Below are 13,943 nucleotides of genomic sequence, written 5' to 3' on the forward strand. Positions count from 1 at the left end.
ATTTTTTTTTTTTAAATTCAAAATGTCATCGAGGGATCCACTTTTCAAACTTTTTACTAATGGCAGCTTCATGGGAGAGAACAATAACACATGTTGTCTGTAGGAGTTTGACTAGAATTGAGAGATGCAGCTAGTCTGTGTAGGGTAGGTGATGTCTCTCTGAGGTTTGAGTCACTTTTGTTTATAGTGAAGGTTTTCTTTTTCTGAGTGGTGCTTAGGGGGTAAAAGTGGTTGGAAACCCACCAGTCCTGTGTCCAAGGAAGGTCTTTTTGTCTCTGTCATCTCCCAGCTAAATGTGTGACCTTGGGCAAATCATTTATGACTGTTTTGAGACTCAGTTTTCCTATCTGGAAATTAATCAGCATTAAACATTCTTTGATTCTCTGAAATGTGTGTTTGAGAATTTTTCACTCTCTGGTCAAAAGTATTCCTTGATAAAATGTTTAAAATTGTTTATTTGTCTTATGGAAGTCTTTTCATTTGAGTTGAGTTTTTCTGTATTGTACAATGGGAATTAAAAGAGTCAGGACTTTTGGCCGAGCGCGGTGGCTCACGCCTGTAATCCTAGCACTCTGGGAGGCCGAGGTGGGAGGATGGCTCGAGGTCAGGAGTTCGAAACCAGCCTGAGCAAGAGTGAGACCCCGTCTCTACTAACAATAGAAAGAAATTAATTGGCCAACTAAAAATATATAGAAAAAATTAGCCAGGCATAGTGGCGAATACCTGTAGTCCCAGCCACTCAGGAGGCTGAGGCAGGAGGATTGCTTGAGCCCAGGAGCAATCTCACAGTTTGAGATTGCTGTGAGCTAGGCTGATACCATGGCACTCTAGCCTGGGCAACAAAGTGAGACTTTGTCTCAAAAAAAAAAAAAAAAAAAAATTGGGACTTTTAATTTTTGCTTTTTAAAAATTGTAGTGTTTTCTTTTTCAAATGAAAGTGCTATTAAATTGCTTTCAAGTTATAATTCTATAGAAAATCTCAAAGAATTCTCAAACTGAACACCATTGAAATATTTACCTAATTCCTCTAAGCATGTTTTAAATTACCTAGAACTTCTTTTGTTAAGATTTACATATGTGCAAGGCTTAAATTCTAAACGATTGCAAATTCTTGAAAATAATTATCATATTCAGGGAGTAAATTCATGGAGCAGAGCCTATGTCTGCTTGAATGGGCCAACATCCTTAGCCCAGGGCATTGCATTAAATAAGGGCTTAATAAAATGCCTGTTAAATAAGAGAAAATGCAAAGACACATGTTTTTAAATTAAAAAAAAAAAAGATTTTCTCTTTCCTTATCTTTTCTGTGAAAACAAAATTTAAAACCCACACATATGGAATAACAAGATCATTTTGTTTGTTGCCACCTTCCAAAGATTGCCTTCATCTTAATTAAAATGCTGAGTGAAACTAAAATAGACATCACAATATGCACTAGGCCTTCGCAAATTAAGTGAGTAAATACCATACAGCGCTGACCTTCTGAAGGGGGTGAGCAATAGTTTTATGGGGTGGTGATCTAAGAGGAAGCATGTGAGTGGCATGAGAGGGTGTGTATATGTGTGTGTGTATGTCTGTCTGCAAGTGTGTGTGTGTGTATTGGGGTGAGGAGTGCCTGGTGGGACAGTGAGAAGTCTGTTCTCATCCAGACTCCCAGGTGTGTGGGGCCAGGGTTGAATGAAGGAAGGACAGATAAATTACAGGGGTGAGATGGAGGTTGTGCTGGGGTAGTAAGGGGATCTAATTGCCAGGGAAAACTTTATTATCACTTGCTAACAAAAATAATACCAAAATGTGTACATAATGATGTACTTATAAATAGTTGCCATACCTGTAATCCCAACACTTCGGGAGGCCAGGAATTCCATGCCAACCTGGGCAACATAGCAAGACCCTGTCTCCAACAACAACAACAAAAAATTTTAAAAATTAGCTAGGCATGGTGGTGCATTTCCTTCTCTCCTCTCTTGCTCGCTCCTCACAGGAGCAGACTCTTCCTTGGGCCATTCTTTACCACTTTTAGCTGACATAGATGTCTGTAGGGTCAAAGGTGCAAGCAGAGAAAGCCTGGCTGCACAGTTACTTCTGACATGTTAGCCACACAAAGGTATGATGATTCCACCTAGGTGTAGGATGGGGTACCAGGTGCTGGGAGGAATTGAGGGCGCCCTTCCTGGGGAGAGGATCAAAAGCAGCCCATGCCAGGGCACATGGCACAGTGTCTGACGAGCAGTGCAGCCAGGTACTCACACTGGTGGGCAGACCTGCACTCATGGTCCCTGGGCTTGCTTTGTCACCTGCCACCTGCCAGCTTCCATTCTTTCTTATCAGACCAGATTTCAACATTGAGTGTCTTTTTTCCCCCCCCCTTTTAAGAAGAAAACTGCTTGGCAAGCCATTCTGTGCAGATTGACCATTTTCCTCTTCTTGTCAATTCAGCATGTCTCAGACAAAGCTGGAATGGACTCAGGTGGGAAATTGACATGACAGCTCAGCTCACACCCCATCCGCTCTTTCCCAGTGATGGGCTCGGGCTATGGTGGTTCAGCTGGGTTTTGGCAGGAGTGAAACAGGAGCTGTTTGAGCTTCTGGTTTATTTGTGTTTTGAAGCCCATGGCATCTGCTACGTGACCTTCTGGTCATAGGAGTGAGATTTCCCCTACAGCTCTCCCAGGCTGGCAGGAGGCAAACTCAGAACCGTGTGGGTTGTATACTGATGCCCCAACACATCTGAGCTCTTTCTCTTCTCTCTGTCCTTCTCAGGGTCAGTTTTAACGAGAATTGCCCTGAGGCCAGGATGCACTTGGCTCTGTGGTGCTCTGCCGAATGCCACCTTCCTGCTTTGGGATATATTCTCTAAGAGTCAGGCTTCCTTCCCCCACCTTCCCCTGGAGGTGGGCTGGGTGCCTGCCTCCCCTGTGCCTGAAATGAGGAGGAGATGGTTTGGGGGGGGGGTGGTAGCTGACAGCAAGCTGTTCATTAGCAGCCTGCCTTCTGCCGTGGGTGCTCAGTGACTGGCAGTGGCAGAATTAAAAAAAAAAAAATAAAGATCAGAAAGAGAACTCCGCAGAAGCATCCTGTTCAGTTATTTTTCTGAAGCAAATGGAGGGAAGGCCTGTTTGTGAGGCTATGTTTCACACGAGCCCCGTGGCCCACTCAAGAGGAAGATTAGGAAGCCCCTTTTGGATGTCTGTCTCAGGCTTCCCAGCTGCCCTGGCCTGCAGGTAGAAGGGCAACAAGGAGGAAGGTGCTGGGGACTGGGAGCATGTTCCAGACGGGGGCTAGGCGGCTGAGGGGTTCTGCTTGCTAGCAGCAGGGGGGAACACAAGAGGGGTACATTGCCGTATGACCTGCTTGTTCTCACAGCCACAGAAGACCTGTGGGGCCTGGAGGAAGGTAGCACATGGCAAGATTTGTAAAATCTGAGACAGCCCCAGGCAAACTCATAACCATATCATTGGTGTACTTTAATCCCCAATTGTTAGTGTTCGTGCATCTTTTCAATGTATTAAATAAATTTAAATCTTCATATACTTGTACAACAGACTCTTAGAAATTCCACTAAATTCTTTTAGACATTCACATTTGATTACTCATATTTAATTAATTCCCTGTAACATCACAGACCAACTCTTAGATTCTCTTAAATGTTCGCAGAAGGGAACATCTAGGGCTTACAGCAGTGACGACAAAATTCCGGATGCTCCCGCTTAACTTGAGCATTGGCTCTATAGGTTTAATAATTTCTTTGTGACTTCTGAACCTATTTTGTTATTTTCCCAGGGATCTTGGAAAGAAACTACTATCTCAGAGTAGCTGTGTTATTTTCCTAGGCCTGCCATAACAAATTACCACAAACTTGGTGGCTTTAAAGCAATAGAAATTTATTCTGTCACAGTTGTGGAGTCCAGAAATCCAAAATCAGAGTGTCAGCGTGGTAGGTTCCCTCTGGGCACTCTGAGGGAGAATCTATTCCGCGCCTCTCTCGAAGTTTCTTTTGGTGGCTCGAAGTTTCTGGTGACAATTCTTGGCATCCCTTGGCTTGCAGCTGCAATACTCCAGCTCTGTCTTCACATGGCCTTCTCTGTGTGTGTCTTCTCGCCTCTCTTCTCTTCTGTCATCGGATTGAGGGCCCACCTGAATCCAGGACGATGCCATCTCCATACTTTTAATTATACCTGCAGTCTTTGGAGGGGTCACCTTCAACGTGCTGCCGTTCCCCGAAAATGACCAATTCTTTCTTTACGTTTGGCTACAGTGACATAACCTGTCGTCCCACCCTAATGACACATTCATCTGGAATGTGTTTGAAAGCACATACAAGGTTTGTTTGTCTTACTATTTATAATCAGCAGGGTCATATATCGAGCTTTTATCTCCCAGGAATTGGGGGTTCGGGTGTGGGCAGTCGGCTCTCCTCCAGAGTGTCCCGGCTAATCCTTCATCTTGCAGCCTGGGTCTGATCCTCCTACTACCCGGGTGCAGTTAGTGCCCACGGCGTCAGGCCTTTCTGTTCTTGGTACCTGCCTCCTCATTCCAGATCCGGTTGGCTTATTCATAGCCATCCAGCTTAGAGACATATTTGTACAATGTTTTATAAAAGGTATTATCGGCAGAAACAGAGCAGCCGTACACGCCCACCTCGCCTGCTTTCTGAAATGGATTAAGAATAACTTCCTAATACATCCTTCTTTCCTTTATATATCAGTTGCCCTGGTCACTTGGTTACCTCTTTCATTTTGATATTCATTGTGGACACGTGGCCTTTACAGACTCAACTTGTTCCCTCTAACCATTCATTATCAACTGTGTTCTCTTTTTGATGTTCAAATTGTGACACTTGGCCCATGGCTCCCATATCTAATCACTCCCACCCCGGACCTTTTGGAAAGCAAAGACCTTTGTAGTCTTTGCTTTCTCAAAACCTGGTGTTGCAGGCTCATCTTATTTTTTCCCTGCCTCGAGACACAAGGCCTAACCCAAATCTGGGCACCGGGGTGTATGATGTGCTTCTCATGGGTCTGAGGGGAGTCCTTGTTGGACCACTTTTGTGACAGAGCTGGAAATAGTATTTTTTTAATATCATAATGTCAGATTGATATCTTTAACTTAACTCTTACTTTGCCGATCATGTTTTTATTTTGTTCTTGAAAAACTTTTCAGTTTGTTTTCTCTGAGATGCTAGCTTGAGTTGTTATCTTAATTGTTTTTCTTCTCCTTCCTCCTCTTCTTCCTCCTTCCCTCCCTCCTCCTCCCTTCTTCTTTCAATTCCATTTGCAAATAATCCTTGGATATTTTCTCAATCGATTATTGAGAAGTGGAAAAGGCTTAGGGTGTGGACCATTCTGGTTTATATCCAGATGCTCTTGTATTTGCTGTGTGAGCCCAGGCAAGTGACTCAAACCACTGAACCACTTTTCCGTGTCTGCACAGAAGCAGTGTTATTAGGTTACAGGGACTTGAGGATGAAGTGGGATATAAAGTACTGGATGCCTGGTGTGCAGCCGATACTTCCTAAGTGGTGTGGTTGAAGATGCAGGTGACCGAGAGGTGGCTGACCAGGTGGCAGTGAGGCTTATCCGAGGCTGCTTCTGCTACCTGTCCTTGTTTCTCTCCTGACTTTCTCAGGTGGGCAGTGATGGGAGAGTGTAGGATTGGTTAGGAGGAGGTTGTTGCTTTTCCAGCTGCAATAAGCCTGAGCCGAGGGGGTGTTGGCACCCTTTCCTTAATGTGAAGGAAAGTGGATTTGAAGCCACATAGACCCGGATTTTGATCTTGGAACTATCTTTGCAGAGCTATGGACAGATTACTTCATCCTTCTGAGCCTATGCAATAGTTTTCAAGTAGAAGTTCACTTTGAAACTGCTCGAGGCTCATAAAATTCATCCAAAATGATGATTTTTTTTTCTTATTTGTTACACTGTTTTGTTTCTTTCCCATTTTCTTAAAAAGCGAATTGGATATGTGCAGTCATTGGACTTGATCTACATTGGGCTCAGTGATGCATTCTCACTGTTTAGAAAGGTCCCTTCCCCCACCCTGCCTGTCACTCCTGCTCATTACTGTGAACCCAATGCCTTTGAATTAATTACACTGGGAAAAACTTATAAATGGCGTTTCTACCTCATTTCTCTAATTATAGCTTATACTGTCTTTCTAATTGCTCATTTCCTGGCTTATTTCATTTTTTAAAGAATTAGAGTGATGAAGATGGTCACAACTAACATTTGTTGCAAACTCACTTTGTCCCAGGCAGCGTGCTAGGTGCTCAGCCATGCGTTAATTAATGAAAGCTTTACCCCATCTCTGGGGCATGTATTGCAGTCACCCCCATTTAGTAAATAAGACTGACGTGTCTAACAAGGTCACTGAGATGGCAAACACAGGGCCTGAACCAAACCTCAGGCCATCTGATTCCAAAAGCCTATGCTCTCAGCTATGAAATTACATTGCCGTCTGTCCATCCGTCTATCCATTATTTTTCATTTGCTCTTATGCATGATGAGGCATGAATAAAATATTAAACAAATGCATAGCCCTGCAGGGTAAATGTGCCAAGCCTTTGTTTAAGAGGTTTCTGTCCTCATCTGACTTTCATATCATGCTTTGAGGCGTTTGCATTTCCTGTTCCTTTTTTAAATCTTCATTTTGCACATTCATATTGGATCTCCTCTCCAGACATATTGGATGGAACCTGTTGAAACGTTGCTGAATTCTGAGGAGTCTGTTAACTGTTGATATGTGTATTTATGAGGTTTATCATTATATCTTTTTAGAAATACCTCAAGGAACTTTTTAAAAAAACAAAACTTCAGAAAACCTAGGGATGCCAGCTCTGCTCCCCTGTTTTGAGGAATGACAGCAGTCTGTTTGGTGTTTTGCTTGGGGCTGTTGTCAGAGAAAGGGATGATAAAGGACCAGGAGGAAAGATGAGATGTGCCAGATAACAGGGGCAGTTACAGGAGGAATTAGAATCATCGTCTGACAACTTTAAATACTCAAGTGTCCTAGAACACTTACAATGCACGTTCAAGTTGGGGTTGGGGAGAGGAATGAAAGTAAGTGAGGGAGGCCCAGGGGTTGAGCTCTACTTTGGGAGTCAGGTTGGAGATGCCTTGGGGGAAAAAGGAGATCACCGAGGGGCACAGGTCCTCCAGAGTACAGGTGGCAGCCAGCAGACAACATGGCCAGGGATGGTGTCATTCCTTTGTCCTCCTTGTTTTCTGAACTTCTCTGAAAACCTGTTAATAACTTTTAGCCAGGATTCCTCACCAATATCTGTGGTTCCTCTGCCCCATGTAGCGATGGCTTCCCAGCCTGCTTGTGGTTGGGACTCCTGCCTTTAACTTCTCTTTTCTCGTCTGGGATTTGAGCCTCTGCTATTTGATGGTGCTAATAGGTGGGGATCCCATAGTCCACAAGGGAACAGGCTGGGCCAAATGGGCTCAGCAAGCCACCTCGCAGGTGGGAACGTCCCTCTGTAGGCTTGGCCCTGCAGTGAGGAGAGGCTACCCCCGAGCAGGGAGAGGCTTCTGGAACAGAGGCAGGAGGGATAAGAAGCCAGCTTTGGGGGCCTCACAACACAGCAATACAGGCTCTTCAGCTCCCGATGATTTAGGAAGATCGAGATAAATTTGCATTAATACAAAGTATAGATTCTGCCCAAGATTCTGCATATAAGATGTGTGTGTGTATATATATAGTTTTCCTCTTAATTTTCTGATATACACACACAGGCAGGCAGACACACACACACCTATATACATATATAGATAAACACACACACAATTATATAAATATGCTGCTGTTGACATTAGTAGATACCTATAGTACCTGGCCAATAGGCCAGTGAAGTAAACAGTTTTGGTTTAGGGCAGGGTTCTCAACCAGGTGATTTTGTATCCAGGGGACATTTGGTAATATATGGAGACATGTTGTCACATTGGGGGAATACAGTGTGGCACTACTGGCATTTAGTGGGCGGGGGCCAGGATTACTGCTAACCATCCTATGATGCCCAGGACAGACTTTCACAACAAAGAATTATCTAACCCCAAATGTTGGTAGTGCTTAGGTTGACAAACCCTGTTTTAGGGGAATGAACTTTAACCTATAGTAAGTCTAAAATCTGTCTAATTCTCCACTATCTTATTTTTATTGTGAAGTATGTCAAACATGTCAAATTATTAGGACTACTAAGTGTTAACTCTCTATTTCTTGAAGGAAATAAAACATTATTACAGGTGCATTGATAAAAGGACAGTTTTAAAGCCCAATTCCCTCACTCCCTCCCCAGAGGCAACACATTCCTGCAGGTGGGCAGTGTCCTGCTGGTGTGTATTTTGTACTCTGGTTGCACACGTGAGCATTCATGAAACGGCATGTCGCGCTGCCCGAGCCCTTTGTGACGGAGCTCTCCTCTGTTTGTCTCGTGTGTGTGTGTGTGTGTGTGTGTGTGTGTGTGTGTGTGTGTGGCAGGCTGCCTTCCCAGAAGTTTGAGAAAAGGCATGAGCACAGAATGGTCCTGTATCAAAAATGGAAATGTTGCCATTTTCCCAGTAATTGACATTTCCTTTAGGTGGCCGTCAGAAATTTTAAAGGATGTTTAATGTTTGAAATCAGGTTGGGGAAAGAAAACCAGAGGTAATGGTTTGCAGATTTTTAGAAGATGGTGTCTTCCACATTTAGAATCTTTCTGTGCTGACCCAGAACAGGGGCAAAGAAGCGTGTCCTCGCATCTGCCAGAGGTGGTGACGGTGCCAAGGCGTGTCACCCCCCCCGCACCTTCGCCAAGTGGCATCTCTCAGCCTCTGCTCCCAGCATCCTTGGAAGACATTTCCTCCATCTCCGCATCATTTTTTAGAGCCGGCCGGTTTCTATGGCAACCGTTAGATTGAAAGATGAGCAGTGAGCAGGAGACGTGGCTCTGGGTGAGACGGCCGGGCCGGCGGTGGTGTGTGTCCCTGACGTCACCCTCCGGGCGCCTGGATAGGACAATCCTGGCTACTCCCATTCAGGGCTGCCGTCCAGTGCCGCTTTATTAGCAGGGCTGCCAGGGGCTTCGATTGCTCTGCAAATTGCCTCCCTTTCTGCTCCTCCTACTCTCCCTCTCCCCCGCAGGATTTTTCTTTTCGCTGCCCCCTTTCCTGTTCTGGTTCCAGACTGTCATTGAGAATGCACAGCCTAATTCTGGCGTGTTTTGGGATGCTCTTCTGCCCAGTGTCCTGGAAGGGCAGGGAGGCATGGCAGCGTTTTACTTGGCGCTGACGGTGCTGTGAAGTCCGTTCTTTCCTCCGCAAGAATACTGACTATGCAGAAATTTATCGAAGCGGATTATTATGAGCTAGACTGGTATTATGAAGAATGCTCGGATGGTAATTATGGCCCCTGCAAAACAGAGTGGGAATATATATAGGGGCATTGTCTCCCACTGTGTGTGTGGGGGGGAGGTGTCCTGAAACCTTCTCGGGAGATGGGCGGGGGGTGGGGTGGGGACCAGAACTAGCACCATCGGCAGGCATGCATGGCTCTGACAATTCCAAAGGCGTGGTGGAGGAGATGGCAGGTGGGCAGGGCTCTTTACCACGGGAGACTCCTCTGCGGTATATACGGTCATTTGCTCAGAAGGGGGAGACGGGTTTTGGCATGCTAGGCTTGCAGGCATGATACTTCTGTTGGATTGAATTCTCTCTGGTGTGAGATGCGAGTGTGGTGGTGATGCATGCGTGTGTGCAGGTGGGGAGATTGTGCTCACTGTGCTCTTGCTGTCGGAGGGGTTAGGAACCTGGAGGCTGGAATAGTGTATTCAGGAGGTGGCTTCTTAGACTGACAGCAGCAGGCCCGGCGCTCTCTTGCCCGTTCCTGAGCCCAAACCCGGAGGCCGTGGGGGGGCCGGAGAAAAAGGCAGGGGCTGCTTCCCACTAAGCGGGTGATTCAAATAAATTTTGCTTGTTGGATCCAGCAGGGATGGGGGTGGGGAGGTGTCGGGAGGGGCAGGGAGAGAATGTGTCCTTCTGCCACTATCCCGGTTTGTGCAGGGAGGGTGTGGCACATTCCAGAGGAGAACTGGGTGGAGGCCGGTGTGTGGCAGGACAGGTCCCGGGAGGTTTCAGGCACACGGAAAGTAAAGCTCTGGTGTGTTCTCAGAGATCACCCTGGGAGGGGTCTCCGGCTCCTGTGTCCCTGGACATCAAAATGGTACATTACACAGTTAATCTGGCGTATTAAATTTCTTCTTGAAAATGGCCCTTTAAATCACATGCCTTTACAAAAAATAAAAAAGGGACATAGTTAATATATATATACTTTGAGGGTCCGTTCCCCAGCGATATATGTTCCCAGCCCCACGTGAGCCATTAATAGGTAAGGCAACTGCTTTTTAATTGAATTGGGAGTTTCAGATTGCTCTAACAGTGTGACTACATCTGATTAGCCTGAATGATGTAACAGGCTGGGACCTGGCCTAGTTAGTAAGCTGAAGAACTACATAACTGTCTCTTATCTGCTGATCTTTGCCGTGACTGTGGGCTACAGAAGAGGGGCCAAGAGGCTTTCTGAGGGGGTGGTATTTAAATGTGCTGGAAAACTTTGCCGGTGGAGCCCCAATGCCCCCTAGCATTAGGTGAAGACCTTGTCATGTTGGGTCTGTGTGGATCTTTAAGTATCTCGAGTAACAAGGATTGGAGGCAGCTCCCAGGGTCATGAGGGAAAGGCTGAGTAAATTCTTTTTTCCTTCGGACATGTTCATTCTTGAAACGAGTTCCCATCCATTACCTAACTCCAAGGGGCAATTAAAGAGATACTTCTTTTTGGAAACTGCCGTTGACCTCTTCTCATTTCCTTGTGATTTGTGACTCCATAACTTAAGTAGCCGATTGAGTGCATCCTCCGTGTCCCATTGGGTTAGGGAGCGTTGGTCACAGCAGAGTGCCTGTCATAAGGCCTGTGGAAGAGTCAGGTGTGGCCATGTCCCCAATGGATGGCATCCTGGAAGTGGGGGAGGGAGATTTCTTAATGTCTTGACTCAGTTGCTACACCGTCCTGTTCTCTTTACACCCTGAAATAAAGCCAGTTGGTGGCTGTGGTCAATCTGGAGGGTGAGAGGAGGCCTGCTCTTATCTGGGTGTCCATCAGAAGGATTTTCTTACCCGGCAGTTCCTCAGTTGAGTCTTTGGGCCCTGAGACACCCTCATCTCTCTTCCTCCAAGAGCAAAGGAAAATGGAAGAGGAGACGGCTCATCTGTCCAAGGGTAAATACATACTGACTGCTGTCACTGTCCGAATGTATGTTGAGCAGAATACTTGCCCTTTAACCTCTTGTGACATTATGGATGAAGGGAAGAGGTTGTTGGGACAGAATTTACTGGGACAACTGGCATTTTTGTAATCCCGTCTAATAGAGGCAGCAAAAAAGAGAATAAAAGGAACTGAAGCCCAAAAATGGTCTGGTTTAGGAAATCTACAAAAAGGGGGATTTCAGGTATATGCTAATTGTGTGGCGACGTGTTTCTAACTAGTTGGGTTTGTTCCTGTGTCAGGCGGTTTAGTCTGGAAATGAAATCTTCCCCTGATTATTTACATCTTTTTGATTGCAAATCAGCAGACACACAGGATTGCTTTGTCTCTCTTATCGTTTGGCACCTGAATCATTAATGAAGGAAACTTCTAGGGAACTTTTGATACCAATAAAAGGTGAGTCAGATGTTTTGAAAAAGATGCAAAATCATCGTTTATGTCAGAGTTATTGACTCACACTTAAATTGCAGTGTTAGCGCTGAAAAAAAAATTTATATGGATGGGCTTATAGATTGCAGGCCAACTAGGACCCCTCTTTAACAGTTAGAATTAAGAGATAGCTGCTGTTCCCTCATCTTTAACTGTATCTGTCCCCTTTATCAATTTTAGTTGTGATGGTCCTAAACTCATCTTATCTCTGCCTCCTTCTCTTCCCCGGACAGTAAGAGGCTTGGGGCAGGGGCTTATAATAATAAGAAATTGGGCAGAGTTGGTTGCCCAATACCTTAAGTTTTAGAGATTTTTGAGATAGCCAGTGATCAACATAATACAACAGTGATTGGTTGTAGAATTTGCATATGTGTACTCGTGTTCACAGTTTAAACTCTGGTGTGAAATAGAGTCTTAGTTACCTTGATTGGATAGGTCCCATCTCTGGTACAGAACTTCTAAAACTTGGGAAATCATTGAAAATCACATGCTTATTAAAAACAAGCAGATTCTCAGACTCACTTCAGATGAGGAGAAGCCCTGAGAAATCTAAATTTTTAGCACATGTTTTAGGGGTTTCTTTATAGCAGGTGTGTTTGGGAGACTGTGCTAACGTCAGTGGAGAGCAGCCCCAGGAATGGGGCATCTGAAAAACAATTCTTTAGGTTGATCTAGGAGTCTTAGGTAGTTTCCTGGCTATTTTTTTTAAAAAGTGTGCTTATAAAAGGTTGGGTTCACTATATATCCTTAGGTTAAAGCAACCGTGCCTTTTTGTAGCTATTCTAAAAATAGGTGGAATGGCAGACAGAGTGCCGGCCTGGAGTCTGTGCTTGAGGCCCGTTTTGTACTTTGCGTGGCCACGTGGTATGGACACATCTTGGGGCCTCTGCCAGCCTCTGCAAACCCGGGTTCCCCGTCTGGAACGTGGGAGTCACCATCGTGGCTGGAGCTCTGTGAAGAGTGTAAATAGAGCACTAGTTCTTTGCAAGTGGTGAAGAGCTGGGTCAGAGCTCAATTTTATTTTCTCAGAAACAGTGCTACTTATTAAGTTCTTTTAAATTAGATCTCTTTGAAAGGCGAATGGTATTTGGAATGAGGTTCGGCGTTGTGACCACCTTTTTCCTACAGCAGAGTCTTTTGGGATCAGGCTTGCTCTCCATCCCGCCCCCATCTTTTCCGGTATTACAGATTTGAGAGTCGAGGTGGGAGGCGGTCCAGTTCACATGGATTTGCAAATGAGGACACTCAGGTAGATTGTTGCGGAAGTTGTTTTTATGGCTTCCATAACGAAAATCCCTAGCAATACACAAGGGCCATCACATGTGTTCTGTTATTCACTTGACTTCAGTGACCTCCTAAATGTCACTCCAGGATGGGGGTGGCTGGCTGGCTCCCGAGTCAAGTTCTGTTAGGGTTATCGTAAGCATTGATTGAAGAGCTAGGTTTTTGAGGTGAGTTTTCTAATTTTGCTGCACTTGGTTTCCCTAAGCGTCAGTGCAGACAGACTCCCATTTCTTTGTCTTGCGTTTATTGTGTGATGCTTCCTTGAAGGTAGAGCTTGACTTTTCTCTTTCCAGGCACAGCACCCTCCTCAAAGGTCATTGAGGTGATTTAAGGAAAAAAAAAAAAAAAGGAATGGAATGTACATAGTTTTGTAATATTTAAGTGGCATATGCAAGGTGGTTGGGGTCGTGACCTTAATATTGGGCTAGCCCTGCTTTCTGGGGGCAGAGGAGCCCTGCTTTCTGGTGGCACGCAGAGCATGGATGGGACAGGTAAAGAAGAGGCAAAGGTGCCTGTGCCCCTCTGAAGGAAAGAGGAGCCACCCTGAACCAGACTTTGGAAGATGGGAGGATTTAGGCCTAGGAAGGTGGGGAGGGTTGCAGGTGTAGGGGTGGAAAACCTTTATCCTCCTACCCTGCTAGGCTCATCAGTGGTCAGGGCCCCTGCAAATTAAACTGATAAAAGACAGCTTAACAAGAGGAAAAAAATGGATGTGATTACATACATAAACAGGGACAATCACAGAGAGGCAGTTAGAATTTGGAGGTATATATACACCATCCCAAGGGGCGGCAGAGTGTGGAGAAGAGGTGAGACAAAGGGAAAGGGGTTTGGGGCTCTTGTGGGGGAGTATATTAAGGGGGGGCAGTGACTAGGAAGTGTGTGATGAGCAAAGATGGTTTAGTAAGGTGTGTGCAGATTCAAGTGGGTGCCTC

The 13,943-nt window shown here is 45.3% G+C and overlaps 1 protein-coding gene across 15 annotated transcripts in view; it reads left to right on the forward strand.

Annotated features, from left to right (window-relative positions):
* The window catches only part of TRAK1 (trafficking kinesin protein 1), a 181,724-nt gene that overhangs the window by 104,400 nt on the left and 63,381 nt on the right, over positions 1-13,943 (forward strand). The window contains exon 1 of one of the 15 annotated variants that reach the window (XM_012770241.3): positions 927-9,374. The exons of 12 other annotated variants lie outside the window; for them this stretch is intronic. In XM_012770241.3, the coding sequence (XP_012625695.1) occupies positions 9,311-9,374 (64 nt within the window). In that variant the 5' untranslated portion in view covers positions 927-9,310. Of the gene's footprint in view, positions 1-926; positions 9,375-13,943 lie in introns of those variants that run through there. 2 more of the 15 variants (XM_076006650.1, XM_076006659.1) reach the window with 2 other exon arrangements.

This window comes from Microcebus murinus, chromosome 1 (assembly GCF_040939455.1).
Source record: "Microcebus murinus isolate Inina chromosome 1, M.murinus_Inina_mat1.0, whole genome shotgun sequence".
NCBI lineage: Eukaryota > Metazoa > Chordata > Mammalia > Primates > Cheirogaleidae > Microcebus > Microcebus murinus.